The sequence below is a fragment of the Ovis aries genome, chromosome 2 (genome assembly GCF_016772045.2).
Source record: "Ovis aries strain OAR_USU_Benz2616 breed Rambouillet chromosome 2, ARS-UI_Ramb_v3.0, whole genome shotgun sequence".
Lineage (NCBI taxonomy): Eukaryota > Metazoa > Chordata > Mammalia > Artiodactyla > Bovidae > Ovis > Ovis aries.
Window position 1 is genome coordinate 37,790,157 of NC_056055.1, and position 16,288 is coordinate 37,806,444.

General features: G+C 47.4%; 1 protein-coding gene across 11 annotated transcripts in view; it reads right to left on the bottom strand.

Annotated features, from left to right (window-relative positions):
* Positions 1-7,719: 7,719 nt before the first annotated feature.
* NFX1 (nuclear transcription factor, X-box binding 1) overlaps positions 7,720-16,288 on the bottom strand; it is a 63,942-nt gene continuing 55,373 nt past the window's right edge. For all 11 annotated transcript variants that reach the window (XM_004004144.5, XM_012118454.4, XM_060409150.1 and 8 more), the window contains 5 exons: positions 12,009-12,107; positions 11,351-11,417; positions 9,823-9,968; positions 9,043-9,144; positions 7,720-7,994 (listed from right to left, as the gene is read on the bottom strand). In XM_004004144.5, the coding sequence (XP_004004193.1) occupies positions 7,922-7,994; positions 9,043-9,144; positions 9,823-9,968; positions 11,351-11,417; positions 12,009-12,107 (487 nt within the window). In that variant the 3' untranslated portion in view covers positions 7,720-7,921. The remainder of the gene's footprint in view (positions 7,995-9,042; positions 9,145-9,822; positions 9,969-11,350; positions 11,418-12,008; positions 12,108-16,288) is intronic.

A 16,288-nucleotide genomic window follows, 5' to 3' on the forward strand; every position in this document is an offset into this window, starting at 1 on the left:
CGCACTCAGGTGGCACCTCGGTCTGCCTGGTCTCACTGTCTCCTCCTCAGATGAGGTTCTGCACACCTGGGAGAGGTGGGAGGAGCCATCTTGGGCTGAACCTTGATGCTGGCAACTGCAGAGAGAGAAGGCTGTGGCCACACAGCCTGCCCTGGCTCCGTACCCACCCTTGTGCTGAACCCAGAGCGGGTCTAGAGCTCTGTACCCACCCTCCCATGTGCAGGACTCATAACTATGGCATCTAAGAACACAGACAATGAGGCCAGCCCTCCTGGTCCAAACGGCTGCTCTGCCGCTCACTGGCTGTATGAGCTTAGGTAGGACAGGATGTAACGGCACTCACCTCCCAGGCTGCTGGGATGATGGAATGAGCTCAGCCTGGCACGTGGGGAGGGAGCATGCTGTCACCACTCCACACTGTCTCGCGGTCCTCATGTCATCACACCCATCTGACACCCGAGGAATCTGGGGCCTGGGGAGGCTGGCTCAGCAAGGGGCACAGAGTAGCGATTCCAGTCCTTTGTTGATATGATCTCTACTGGGCTTTGTTTGGTCTTTAAACTGTGAAATATATTCTGTAGATGTGTGAATAGAACATACAGTTAAGGGCTTCCCTGGTGGCTCAGTGGTCAAGAATCTGCCTGCCAATGCAAGAAACAAGGGTTAGATGCCTGATCTGGGAAGATCCCACATGCTGCAGAGGAGCTAAGCCTGTGAGCCCCAGCTATTGAGTTCCTCTGCTCTGGAGCCCGGGAGCCACGAGAAGCCACCACAATGAGAAGCATGCCACCACAACTAGAGAGTGAGTCCCCACTCACCGCAACCAGGGAAAAGCCAAGCAGCAAAGACCCAGAACAGCCAAAAATAAAATTATTTTTAAAACACAATTAAAATAACAGTGAAGCATTGAAAAACAAACAAGTACAGTGTATATAAGCGAAAAGCCCAAACATTCAAGTGCCCTTACCAAGCTCTGGCAGATTATTGAAACTCTCTGGGTCTCAGTTTCCTTACCTGCAAAATGGGGATCATGTGGCCCAGAGGAGTGAGATGCTTTAGGTTTCAGGTTTGCCACTGGCATTGTTGGAGCAGAGTTGACCAGAGTTCATGGTCTCCCCCCGTGTCTGTGTTCAGAAGCCAAGGTGGCTGCGGGCGGATACTGGAGGGTGTGTGAGGGGAAGCTCTGGCTCAGGGGTGGGGGAGCGCCTGAGTGAGTGGTGGAGGCTCAGAGGCTGAGACATACAGTTCAGAGGCAGGTACACCCAGGCACATAGCTGAGGTCATATGTCCAAGGCTGAGCCTTTGAGTCCTCCAGGGACCCGGCAAAACCCTTGCTGGCTGATAAAGAGGATTCCTCAGACGGGGGTTCCTGTTGGAAGGACGTGTTCTTGCCCTTGCTGCCCCCCACCTTCCTCCACATATGCCCTGGTTCCTCTGGTCCCAGGTCAGGGGACATTAACGAGAAGATGAACTCCTAATGGAGGCCCAGCGCCAGGGCAGGGGAGACTGGCTTGGGGAGACTGGTTGGTGGAGACACCAGGGGGCAGTCTGGAGGTGGGGTGTGCTGAATTAGAGGTACTTGTGGGATATCTAGGGAAAGGCCTGGTCCCGGGCTAGAGAGGGTCTTTTAAACCGAGGCAGGCAGGTAAGAGCTTGCAGGTGGACGAGGTGGCCCAGGGAGAGACTGTGGAGCCCCTCTGAAAACGGTGTTTCAGAGATGGCTGAAGGGGAGGAGGCGGCCAAGGTCTGTGATCTCCCCTAACTCCAGGAACTTGAACTCTATGGGGCCTTACCTGACTTGTGCTTTGGGGCCAGTCCCTTCCCTCAGGCAGTTCAAACAAGTAAGGGCAAATGAGGGAAGCCCATACCCTCCTGGGCAACGTGGAAAAATGTCCCAGAGATGCTCGCCTTACAGGACTGCCCTGTAGCACTGAGTCACACAGCTCGGGCCCAGCTCTGGCTCTGGCAGTCTCTGCTTCTCACCCTGTCCTCAGCTCCCTGCCCTCCAGATGACAGAGTGCCCAGGGCAAAATCCTTGGACTCTTCTGTTTCACTTTCCCTCCCAAAATGACTTCACCGGCTTTTTAAATACCACTGGATGCCAACAGCTCCCCAAATTAGATCTCCAGCTCAATCCTGCTCCAGATTTCAAAGTCTCATGGACAACTGCCTCCCAGTCAGATTTTCCTCTCATAAGCCTGCTCCTCCTAGACTTTCCTATCCCAGTAAAAGGCACATTCAATCTTTCCATTTCTCAGGTCCCAAACTTTGAAGTCATCTTGGCTCCTCCTCTCATACTCCACATCCCATCTGTCCACAGATCCTTTAGGTGTGACCTGCAAATTGTGTCTAGAATCCAACCACCTCTCAGAGTCCTTGGTTTGAGCCACTGTCACCTTGTTCTTGGATTACAGCAGTGGCCTTCTGACTTTTCCCAGCCCCTTCTCTGGTTCTGACTCAGCCCTACAGTCTAGTCCCAGGTGCTGCTCCTGCTGCTAAGTCGCTTCAGTTGTGTCCAACTCTATGCGACCCCATAGACAGCAGCCCACCAGGCTCCTGCGTCCCTGGAATTCTCCAGGCAAGAATACTGGAGTGGGTTGCCATTTCCTTCTCCAATGCAGGAAAGTGAAAATTGAGAGTGAAGTCACTCAGTCATGTCTGACTCTTAGCGACCCCATGGACTGCAGCCTACCAGGCTCCTCTGTCCATGGGATTTTCCAGGCAAGAGTACTGGAGTGGGTTGTCATTGCCTTCTCCAAGTCCCAGGTGGTGCAGTGGTAAAGAATCCCAATGCCAATACAGGAGATGCAAGAGACATGGGTTCAATCCCTGGGTCAGGAAGATTCTCCTGGAGTAGGAAATGGCAACCCACTCCAGTACTCTTGCCTGGAAATTTCTATGGACTGAGGAGCCTGGCGGGCTACAGTCCATGGGGTTGCAGAGTCGGACACGACTGAGCGACTGTGAACATTCATACAGTCTAGTCTCAATACAGCAGCTAGGAGAACATTTTCCAGAAACGAACCAGATCTTATCATTCACACCTCGGCCTTAAGTCTCCAGTGACTTAAAGGGCCCTGCTACTCTCTCCTTTACTCATCCTGCTACTGCCTGGCGGCTTTGCTGTTCCCTTCAAGGTACATGGCATCTTTCTACCACTGAGCATTTGCCTTGGCTGTTCTCTGTGTGGGAGGGTCTCCCTTCAGGTGTTTGAAACTTTAGATATGTTTTTCTCTCCTGTGCTTATACTATGTATACCAATAAGCAGAGAGAAACAGCATTTTAAAAAAGAGAAACGAAAAGGTGATTAACTTAAAAGATACCAGTTATAAACTCATCTAAAAAGTTTTAGTGTTTTCCTAAGGCAAAGTGTAAGTAATCCCCTGGCCCCGGTTTGGGGACACACACTGCCCCCAGGTAGTCTCTACCCTGGGACGTGGTCTAAGCTTCCCTCCCACTTGTCCTGATCTGCTGGGCTGTACAGTCTCAGGGACTTCAGACTGAGCTGTGTGAACAGCCGCTGTTCTGTCCGTGGAACCGGGAGACACAGGTTTTGGAGTCAGAGCTAGTAGGAATTTCAGATCTCCAATTCACTGAGTGATCTTGGGCAAGCAACCTAATTTCTCCAACCTTCAGTTTCCTCATAGGTAAAACAGAAAATAACGATACACACTTCATGGGGCTTTGAGGAGTAAAAGATATGAGCATAGAGCCTGGTGTATCAAAAGTGCTTGAAAGCTATTACAAGTGCTCAATAGCTATTAGCAGCTTTCACTTAGAAGCTTCTGCTATTAGAAGCTAATAGTTCTTCACTATTAGAAGAGATTCTTGGGAAAGTGTGGGTAGGTAAAGACTCCCGATTCCCTCACCCATGTGGCAGGCGGTGGTAGTGGTATAAGGGGGCAGGTGACTGAAAACCCCAGCCCTTGCCAGAGCAGCCTCTCGACGGCTGTCCCTTCCCTCCCTATGCCCGAGAGACAGTCCCGGGACAGGCTCCAGAGGCTTGACCGTGTTGAGCTGCCACATGACACTGGGAGACCCTTCCAACCCCTCCGACCCCTCAGACCCTCCCAACCCACTCTCCTCCCAAAGGCCCAGGGCAGTACATGGGCAGGAACTACTACTACTCAGCCGACAGGTGGGAAAGTCAGTGCCTGGACACTGGAAGCAAACTGCCCAGGAACAGAGTGAGCGGAGGGAGACAATTGGGTCTGGTGGTCCAGCCGAGTTCTCTGCAGCGTGTGTCCCGGGAGGCTGTGCACGTGAAGCTGGGGCTGAGGGCAGGACTCCACGGCAACTCTGTTCCGGGAAGAGATCCTCTGAGGACTAGCCCCCTCTGCTGGCCTGGCTTGGGGAACCCCAGGCCTGGATTCCTGTCTTGGCCTGGCACACAGCCCTTGGAGCCCTGTCCCTCCTGGCTGGGTCTTTTCAGACTGGGGTGGGTCTGGCTTGGAGAACACCCTGGGAGATGTGAGTGCTAAAAGGCCACGGGGGACACTATGGGGCATCTGCGGAACTTTCCCAATGGGTGTGGCAGGGCGCGTGAGGGGACTGAGGAAGGAAGGCAGGTCTGTGACAGTTCTGGCCTGTCCCTCCTTGCCCCACCAGTTCTGGAAGAGAGGGCAAACTGGCAGGCTTTCTTTAAAGAAGGTCTCCAGGCATGAAGCAACGCTGGTACCACTTGGACCCCCCGAACCTAAACCTCAGGGCCACTGTTTCAGCCTCCCCCATGCATTGGAGAAGGACATGGCAGTCCACTCCAGTGTTTGGAGAATCCCAGGGACGGCGGAGCTGCAGTCTATCGGGTCGCACAGTTGGACACGACTGAAGAGACTTAGCAGCAGCAGCAGCAGCACCCCTAAGACTGACATTCCTTCTTCCCCTGGCCTGTCCTGCTCTGGCCCGGCCAGGAGCAATCCCAGACCCTGCATCAGGAGGACTGCTTTCATCTCCATTCTGCACACAGCCTCTCACAGCACACCAGATTGGTACCACTGCTGAGTGGAACCAGCCCTGCCAGACGAATTCCAGAGTTAAGAACTTGGCCTCTGGAAAGCTCTGATCCTAAGAGCAAACTCCCATTGGAGACTGGAGCTGGAGGGGCAGGAAGATACCATTGGATTCTCAGGGAGCAAAAGTGGGGTCCTGATGCCCACAGTCCCCTCCTTCATGTAAGAGGCAGAGGTGTTTTTCCTTTTAGCCCACACAGTGTAATTTACTTAGATTTGCAAGATTTGGTCTAAGGGCACTGCTTAGTGGGGAATCCACCAAACCCATGAGAACCAGCCCCCCTATGCTGAGGGGGTCTGGCTCCCTGCTAACCAGCAGCCTGTGCTCCCTCCTAGATCTCCTGACTTCTCCCCTCTGCAGCACCAGCTCCCACCACCTCCTCCTCTCATCTGCATCACTCTGGCAGCTTTGGGCTGCTTTCTTGCTTCAGCCCACTAAACCCTTTGACACCCTCTGAGTGGCTGCTCCAGAACAGGGTGGACAAACTAAGGTCCTGGCCAAAGCCAGCCTGCTGCCTACTTCTATACTGAATACAACCCACGAGTTATAGTTCTTTCATTTCTAAATGGTTGGAAAAATATAAAAATATCATTTTCTGACATATTAGAATTCTATTAAGTTCTGACTTAGTGTCTATGAAGTGTCAAGACCAGGGTCATACTCATGCCCATATTTACTGTCTGGGGCTAGTCCACACTACTGGGGCAGACTTGGGGTAGCCACACCAGAAACTCACAAAGCCTGCAGGATCCGGGCCTTTACAAAAGACCTCTGCCACCTCCTGCCCTCAGTTTTAAGTCCAGCTGTGATGCTCTGTTGAGAATCCCTCAATGGCTCCCCACAAACTGACCCCCATCCACCTCTCCAGCTTCATCACCTGTCCTTCCAGTCGTCTGCCCACTCTGGACAACCAACCCTTCCTCAAAACTCCCACAAACCACAGCCCTGGTCTTGCCTCAGGCCCTTTACCTTCACTTGGAATGCCTCTCCTCCAAATGGCAGTCTGCCATCTCAAGACTCAGCTCAAATGCTTTCTTCTGTTTTCCTTCCCCATCCAGAGGTCGATCCCCCAGACATGAGGGCTGACTCCCTCCTAACATGCCACAAGAAACTCCTTGCACGGCTCCTCAGCCTTTAATAAACAGACTGATGACCAATCTGTGCCAGACCAAACACTCTCACTCTATTTCTTATGGTATGTGGCTCCCTCTGGATTACCAAGTGCAAAAGAGCAGGCCATGTCTGTTCCCCACAGCCAAGCACAGCCCGGCATGGGCAGGGACACATGTGTTCACCCTAAGTGGGTGGCTAGCATTCTAATCCTTTACTTGGCTGGAATGATGGAGAAAGAGGCCTACATATTTTCCGAATACTGTAGTTTCAGCTCGTGTAACAGCTCAGGCACCTCCATGTACATTATCTCATTTAATCCTCAGGACTCTGGTGAGGAAGGCAGTAGCTCCACTCCATCAGGCGGCAGCAGGGTGTCCCATGGCAGAGCTGGAAGCTGAGATCAGGTCTCCACCTCCTGCTGGTGTGGAGCTGCTCTCGCAGCACAGCTCACCCACTCAACCCACTGCTCGAAAGATGAAACAGATGCTCATGAGGCCCCTGTTGGGTGCGGGGCCACTGACTCTGCCAAACGGGCTCAGGGAGAGGTGTGGCTCTGTCTCCTCCCTCCAGTCACCTGTCCCCACCCTCCACCCCTCCCGCTGGACCTGATGTCTCTCAAGGCAGAGTGCCTGGGTCAGCACCGAAGGGCAGCCCTGCTTTTCCCAGTAAAACTAAGTGCCGGTTTTGTGACATCACTTCTCATTTCTCCCTCTGCTGCTCTGGGGTTTTCTGGAGCAGAACGAAGTTGCTGGAAGTCTGGCCTCCATGTTGAAGAGGTACCAACGCAAAGAGGACTGAACTAACGTGACTGTCGCCACACCTGCCTTATAGGAGCCTGAAGAACGCCTCTGGGGGCGTGCTGGCGTAAGCCCTGGACCATTCACATAGTTTTCTGAATATGCAAACAGAAGTTCAGAGCTCAGAGACAGGGAAAACCAATGCAGTTGCTGCAGGCCTAGGAGAAAGCGACATGGTAAAGGTAGGTGCCCAGGAGACTCCTCCTCAACCAGAGAGGAGGGGTTATGCCTGCACAGGTCAGCGCACAGAGGCCGCGGTGTGAACCAGTGGGAGGAGGAGCTCATGCTATGTCCTCCATCATCATGGTAGAGAGGGAACCTGTCACCGCACAGGCTCAATGCGAAGAGGCCCCTGTAGATTCCGGAAGACAGGTCCCCCGAGCCCTCTCCTAGGTCTGAACTGATGCTGCTGAACACCACTCAGATAAGTTTAGCTAGGTAGACCAGGCAGAGCTTTTGGCAAAAGACTCAGCTAAGACAGCTGGGTTTAACCGCACACCTGACTTCAGATATGGCGTACCAAGCCACTGTTTGGGATTTTGGACTCAGAAGTTAGCTTTTGTCTTTCCGAAGATAGTGATCACTTTGGATTAAAAATGCAAGGCATTGTCAGGAGGAGGATGGGTAACTGGATGGACATCTGAGGCCATGACTAAGTGACATTTCAGGTTAAAATTCCGGTTTGACTAAAATCAAGTCCTATGTTCCCCCAACCCTCAGAGCAATCATGGCGATGGTGTGAGGAGCCTGCGCAAATTCAACTGAATCGCTAGTGATCATCCAGTCAGAGATCTGGCAATAGTGAGACAGTGAGACACTTTACACACAGCAGAGAGGACAAGGGGATTTCTGACACAATCGTGGTTTGCATGTATCAAGGTCAAGACAGTAGGTGAGCTGTGAGTCCACCAGGCAGTTGGGAACAAGCATGATTTATCTGCGGGGAAAAAATCTCCATCACACCCAATCATTTTTTTTTTCCGAAGTGTGTCATGATCTCCTCAGTCCTGGACATCAAAGTAGTCGATTACTGGCTCCTTCGCTATCTTCTGTAAATTGCTGCTCCCAGGATTCCTGAAAAGCAAACACAGAATGAGCAACCTTTTCTTGCTTGAGGGAGACCGATTCAGGCAGGTTTCAGAAAGTGAAGGGTCAGCTTCTTTACCATGTGTGAGACTCTGCTAAGACAGTGCGGTCCACATGAGCAAGTAACTGTTGGAATTTGGTGAAGGGCACACAGGAGTTTATATTAATATATTAACACTATTCTTTCTATTCTAAAATCTTTCCATAATAAAGTCTTTCCCCAGGGTGGGAGTGGGGCTGGTCCTGAGAGCTACTTGGCCCCAGGAGCTCCTGGCTGACGCTGTGCCCAGTGGGCAACACTGAGCTGTCCCGATCAGTTCCAAGGGAACAGACATGGCTAGGACCCTCCTGGTGACCTTTTACACTTCCCTACCCACCCTCCCAGAGGTGTAGGAGGCTCTGGAGAGCTTCTGTGTGGAAGGCCAGAGCAGGAGGAGAGACCTCACTAGGTTCCCAACAGCTTCCAGCTCGGTGGCCTTGTCCCGTAGGGCAGCTAGTCCCCTCCTGGGAAGGGAAGGCAGGATGACCACCCCTCTCTGCTCCTGGCTGAGAAAACACCTACCAGACCTGCTGCTTGCTCATGCGGTTTTCTTTTCTCTTTAATCACGAGCATACGGAAAAATGGTTCAAACCATATGTAAGCAGAGCAAAACACAAAAGTTTCCCCCTTCACTGCCAACGCCCCCCCTAGAATCCCACTTCTATCTCCAGAGTAACTGTTGTGAACTGTGAGATGTTCCCACATCACCTGGTATGGCAGACTGAATCCATTCCCCAGTGTCACCATCTATACCATGGAAATTACGGCTAGTGACTTTGCTCCCTGGAGGGCAAGCACGCATTACAAACAGCAAACCTGGGACCCCTCTGGCATGAACAAATGTGTCCAGCATCCCAGTCTAACATCATATATCTGAAAGCAACACCCCAAGGCCAGACCCAAGGAGGCAGCAATGACTAGTGCAGCCCAGGGCAATTCACTCCTCGCTGGCATCTCTGGACAGGGCCCTTTGGGAAGCAGCTAAAGAATCCTTACTTGTCTGTCTGTCTGTGATGAGCAATCGGTGGCGGAGGCCGAGACTGATTCTCCTTTTCGAGTACACCTGTCAGTGTGGTAGGAGGACAAATGGACTTCCCTCTGTGAAGTCAGAACACAAAGCAGTGAAAAGTGAGAACTGTTTGTGGAGACAGGCAGACAGCTAGAAATCCAGCTGTCTCGAATCCATGACTCTTAATGTGACGCTGCAGGGCTCTCTCTGATATGACCTGTCACCTTTGATTAATCCTCATCCTTTTCATCTACCTCTGCTGGGCCCACTACCTTCTTCCTCTGATCTCACTTGAGTCTTCTTTATTGGGAGGTTCTTCCAACTCCTCCAGATTCGGATAGTGATCCTAGGTCCTGCAGTCCCCTCCTTGCCTCTGCTTCAGTCTCCTCTAATGGCAAACACTCTACACAGAGGATGCCCTGAGTCCCAGGCCAGCACTCTTTCTATTTCCACGATGCCAGGAGGACACAAGGGAACAAGGGATGGATCTGATGTGAAATATGCTCTAGGTATGTCTGCTCTGAGGTCTGAGGCATGGGCTTTACTCTCTGGTTCAGAGCCTTAGATCAGTCAGAATGGCTGGCCCAGAAGCAGACTTTTCACCTAATCTTCCAAAGAAGGAAGTAAGAAAAAACAGCCCAAGGCCAAGACCAAGGAGGCACCAATGACTAGTGCAGCCCTCCTGCACTCGTCACTGACCAGCCCAGCTTCTCAGGTCCAGTGTCCCCCACCGAGCAGTTTCCCCTGTGACGGCGAGATCCACCCACCTGACCGCAGTGACCACGACGTTGCGCTTCGGCTCACTGTCATAGCTCACGCTCTCCAGGCCGTACACCTGGGCCAGGTCGTGGATGATCCGGCGGTGGTCTCTGTTCATGGGAGGGAAGCAGTGGCTCTTCTTACTATTTTTCCCCTGTATGGAGGGAAAAGACTGACTGGTAAACAGCATTTTGAAAACAGGCTATGCCTATAGAGGTCCTTCCCACTGTCCTGGAACAGCCTGCGTCAATAAAGAGGTGACTGAGTCTGGGATGGGAGGCCCATGGCACACAGCAATTCACTGCCTGCAGGGAAAGGGTCAGGGGCGGGGAAGGGCACGGGATGTACTCCTCCATCTCCTCTGTGAGCCACGTGGCAGCAGCTGGCTGGGACCAGGGGGACAGCGGGCAAGTGAACTGAGCATGGGCAGTGCAACAGTTGCCCCCACAGGGCCTCTAACTGGGGAGTGATGTTCTCAAGAAGCGACTAAGTAAACCGAAGAGTTACAAAACACTTGTACACTCCACACTAAAAATTCTGAATTTACAGAGACATGCTAGCAGAGAACTGCATCTGCTCAGGTTTCCGAATTAGGAGGGGAACAATGATTCCATTTTCTCCCTTGTGCTAGTATCCTGCTGGGAAGTGAGAACAGAAGGGAGGCAGGGCAGAGGGTGAGTAGACAGCGGGAAGGAAACCTATTTTCATTAGATGTGGAGCCAAAGGAGCCATCTCTGCCTCACTCACATGCCCTCTGAATGAAGACGCAGTCACCGCAGGGCTGGCTGCTGCTGACTACATGAGGGGCTTTTTCGCTTAAAGCCACCTCCTCGACATCTCCGGCTGTCTCCAGGACAGGCTTCCCTCTCTTGAAGGAACTGATACCATTACTGTTCAACTCTACTCCTTCAACTTTATATCTTTGCCCAACATATTCTTTCCTGCCTTTGGGGTAATAAGAACCAGTGAGTCCAATCACACAACAGTCCTTCAGAGATCTCTGTGTGTGCGTACTCAGTCACTTAGTCATGTCGGACTCTTTTGTAACCCCATGGACTATAGCCCACCAGGATCCTCAGTCCATAGGATTTCCCAGGCAAGAATAAAATGGGTTGCCATTTCCTCCTCCAGGGGTTCTGCCCGACCCAGGGAGAACCTGCATCTCCTGCACTGGCAGGCGGGCTCTTTACCACTGAGCCACCAGGAAAGCTCATCAGAGATCTGAGGAGTTAGCATGTCTTCCTAAGTATCCCTACTGAATCCCCTTCATCCAGAGTGTCTCCTCCCATTCTTAGGCACAGGGCTAGGATGTGTATTTACATTTAATATTATTGCAGGTATCTTTCTTGAACCAGGCTAGAGCTTCCATGAATGCTATAATGGCTGGGCTTTGGAGAAAGGTAAGGATCCTCAAGGCAGCTGTGACTTTTTCCTACAACTACTTTACACTGACAGTGTTTCTAAGACTTGTTTTTTTCTTTTTTTTAAGTCAAGTTGGCCTTAGAAACATGTAGAGTTGGATATTTTGATTTCAACCTTATTCACGGCCTCCACGAGGGCTTCCATTTCCTTCTCAATGTCGCTGACAAACTTTAAGTCCTTCCTGAAATGAGAAACAGCCACAGTTAATTTCATTTGTTTCTGCTCTTTTGAGATCCCTTCCATCCACCCTCTGCCTATACAGTGCAGAAAATGGAAAATGTGGGCAGGAAAATTGCAGAGGCCAGGCAGGAACTGTCAGATAACAGAAGGCTGAATGTGATGGAACAAAGGAAGAGAAAGTAATAAGAAAACAATTATGAGCAGAGAGAAGACAGAAAGAGAAACAGTCATCAGAGGGCCAGGAGACAAGCGGAAAATAAGACCTGTTACCACCCAAGAGAGCACCACCGTGTGACAGAGACCTGGATGGGCAGAGGTGGAATGTGGCCAGAGGCCCTTCACTGCAAGCTAGTCCAACCTTTGAAGGGCCCCAGCTCCTATCACAGGGGCCAAACACACACACACACCTCCCGAGTTCAACTCTCCAATGGGACATTTTGAGAAACCAAGAGAATGACTTATTAAATACCATATAATTTCTTATAATAGATATAGAAATATATAAACTGGCTCAACCACAGAGGACTGCATATCTTAAAAGAGGAAACAACTGGTAAGCCACACCTAAGAAAGTAGGTATCAAGTCACATACCTAGCATCTTCTTTCAAACTGTCACTGAATTTTGACCCCGAAGAACGTACGTTGAAAGGATCAGAATCATCACTGATATGAAATGCTTCTGCTAACCTCCTGAAAGAGAGTGAAGTGTGAAGTGAAAGGAAAGGAAAGGAGGGGGAGGAAAATTATCTCACAGTAACAGAGTGCCCACCAGGTTCTATATTTTTTATACATTAATCATCTCATTTCAGTAAATCTGATTATTCAGGAGAATAAGAACAACTTGGGACAAGATATTGAATTGTCTTCACAGAGCAAAATAAGTAAGATATATCTAGATGGTTCTGAGCAAGCTGTAGGCTGACACTGGAGACTCATCGTCTGGTGAAGAGAAGGGTGAGGGAGGGCACGCACTGGGGATGGTCAGTGGGAAAGATTTCCTGAGGTTTCACCTGAACATCAGATGAATAAAGTAGAAAGAGAATACTAAAATTAACATCACTCTACAGAAAGTCTACAAAATAAAGAATTCCATTAACAACGTAAGTGCTGCGTTAATTTTAATGCACTTCGTTTCATACTTTCCTTCTGTAATTTTAAACAGCACATGAAACTCTGAATCTTTTCTAGCATTTCTCATATTACTGTCTGATTTTCACACTCCCTGTATTAACAGCTGCATAATCTTCTAATTTTATACGTCCCACAATTTACATAAGCATTCCCCATTTAGGTTCCTGTAACACTCCCCCAGTTTTTCAATATGATAAGTAACACAATATCTCTGAGCAAAAATCTTTTAAGATTATTTCTCTGGAAAATGTTTCCAGGTGTGGCAATAACTGCATTAAATAGTATGGACCTGAGACCCAGATCATCATGGTCCAAGGGGTCCACAACGCTGTTTGTGCTTTGACTGGCAGTTGTATGAGTGTTATGCCATCTCACCAACACCTGGTTATGTCCTTTTTTTTTTTTAAGATAGTTAAAATTCAGTTTAGCATTTATACAGTTTTCCTTTACAAAGAGACAGGGATCTCTTACAAGCTTAATGCCCATAAGAATTTGGTTTATTGTTGTTAGGTTTTCTAATTTTTTACCAGCGGTTTAGTTTTCATATTTTCAAGAGAATTCCTAGAGGGGGAGATCTTTTAATGTTTTGATTAGTTGGCCACTAATTCAAATGTATACACCAATAAAACATAACTGTGGGATGAATTTGGTCTGCCAGTTTTCCATTTCTGCAATGGAGCATGTATTTGCAACTTTAGATGGCATTTTCCTTTTCAAATCCACATGTCTTTTTTTTGTTTTTTTCAGGTCTGTGAGTAAGAAAGAATCCTTATATAGTGAGGGTCATTATGTCATTGTTCGAAGATTGAGGAGAAATTCAAAAGGCTTTCAGAAATAGCTAGTTCTAATCAATAACTTTCATTTACTGAGCATCTACTATGTGTTAGGCTTGTGCCAAGAGTTTTATGTATATCATTAGTTTTAATGTATTAACCCTCATAACAACTCAGGGAGGTAGATACTATTATTATCACTCACTATTCACAGATACATGGGAAAATGAAAGCTTAGAGGGATAGTGTGTTTTGTCCAAGGTCACACAGCTATGTGAGTGAAACTAAGATTCAATTCTGGGCAGTCTAACTCTAGAGCTATGGTTGGCTCTAACTGCTGTACAATCCTGTCTCAACTACACAAAGGTGCATCTCCGTGTTTTGGAGGCCCTCTATGCATTCACTACAGCATTTCTGAAATCTCTGGACTGCAGCAGAGAACAATGCGACAGTTCTTAAAGGACAAGAGTTTTGAATAGAAATTATTACAAAGTTACCATAAGGGTCAAACCAAAGGAAATTTGGGGAGTGCTATTAATCATATTACCATCTACACATTTAATCATCTAAAAAGGTATTGTTAACAATTGTTCAAGGTTGCACTTCTAGGTAAAACAAGACTGCACTTGTCTGCATTTATCTGTTTCTGCTTAACTCTATCCTGAAAAAATTTCAAAGAATGGTTAAGTTACAAGAATATTACAATGGGACTTCCTTAGTGGTCCAGAGCAGCTTCGAATCTGGTCTGGGAAGATGCCATTGTGGGGCAACTAAGCTTGTGGACCACAACTACTGAAGCCTGCACACTCTGGAGTCCATGCTCTGCAACAAGAGAGGCCACTGCTTGCCACAACTAGAGAAAGCCCACAAAGACCCAGTGCAGCCAAAAAAAATTACAGTAAACTCCTACATACTCTTCACCTAAATTCTCCAAATATAAACATTTTCACAGAACTATACCACAACTAGAGAAAGCCCACAGACAGCAACTAGAGAAAGCCCACAGACAGCAACAAAGATCCAGTGCAGCCAAAAAAAAAATTACAATAAACTCCTACATACTCTTCACCTAAATTCTCCAAATATAAACATTTTCACAGAACTATACCTTTAATCTCTGTTGGAACTAGAAAGTTTGTCAGGCACTGAATAAATGCCCCTTAATCTGATAAAGAATATACTCAAATAACTTACAACAAACATCATAGACAGTAGTGAAATATCTATTATAACTACCTTCTATTCAATACTGTACTGGAGGCCTAGCCAGTGTGATATGCCAAGAAAAAGAAAAAAGTTAAGAATTAGAAATAAATTAGAAGAGGACATGATTGTGCACATGCAAAATCCAAAAGAAGCTACAGATAAACTATTAGAAATAAGTAATTTAGCAAGGTTGTGAACACTGGTCAACAAATATCAACTGTATTCCTACATGCCAGCAACAAGCAATTAGAGAATTAAAATTTTAAAGTGATAACAAGAAAAAAATACCATTTATAATAGCATCAAAAAACATCAAACAGCAAAGAACATATCTACTTAAAGATGTACAAAATCTATATACAGAAAACTATAAAAATATCATTAAAAGAAAACATGACTAAATGTAAGGATATACTTTGCTCAAGGACGAGAGGCCTCAATATTACAAAGTACCAAATCTTCCCAGACTGATTTATAAATACCAGCTCAATCAAAATCCCAGTTTGTTTTTTTTTTTGCAGATATTGATAACCTATTTCTAAAATTTAAATGGAAATGCAAATGGCCGAGAATAGCCAAGACAATCTTGAAGAAGGACCATGTTTGAAGAGATAAGCTACCACTTTTTAAGACCTGTTATAAAGGTACAATAATTCAGATAACGTGATACTAACATGATGGAACAGAATGAACTCAGAAATAACCCATATGCAACATGACTACTTGCTTTAAGACAAAGGTGGCACTGCAGCAAACTGAGAAAAGGATTTCTTGATAAACGATATTGGTCAAGTGAACATTTGTTTGAAAAAAAAAAAAATGGAATCATGAACCCTCCTTATACTATGAGTAGAAAAAAAAAAAAATCGGTCCAAGTCAACTATAGTTCTAAATGTGAAAGGTAAAATAAGGTTCCTAGACAATAACACAGAATACCAATATGACCTCAGGATAGACAAATACTTCTTGAACAAGCTATAAAATGTACTATTAACTAAGGAAAAGATTGATAAACTGAACTACATTAAAATTAGAAATTTCTATTTATTAAGACACCATTTGGGAAGTGAAAAGTGAATGTACAGAGTGTGAGAAACAACAATATACAAAACAGGACTTCCCTGGTGGTACAGAAGATAGGAATTTGCCTGATAATGCAGGGGACATGGGTTCAATCCTTGGTCTGGGAAGATTCCACATGTGTCAGAGCAACTAAGCCCTTGAGCCACAATTATCAAGCCTATGCTCTAAAGCCTGTGAGCTGCAACTACTGAAGCCATGTGCTAGAGCCTGTGTTCCGTAACAAGAGAAGCTAGTGCAATGAGAAATATATGCACTGCAACAAACTTATTCTTACTCAATGTAGAGTGGCCCCTGCTAGCCACAGCTCAAAGCTCACAAGCAACAATGAAGACCCAGCACAACCAAAAATAAATTTATTCTCCTTTAAAAAATTTATTTATTTTTGGTTGTGCTGGGTCTTAAAAATATAAAGGTGGTGGTTAGTTGCTAAGTCACGACTGACTCTTGCGACCCCACGGACTGTAGCCCACCAGGCTCCTCTGCCCATGGGATTTCCCAAGTAAGAATACTGGAGAGGGTTGCCATTTCCTTCTCAAATAAAACAAAGGACTCATATCCAAAATTTATAAAGAATTCCTAGTAATCGACATGAAAAAGACAGATGATACAATTAAAAAATAAGCAAAGACTTGAACTGGTACTTCACAAAAGAGGATATCCAAATGGCCAATAAACATA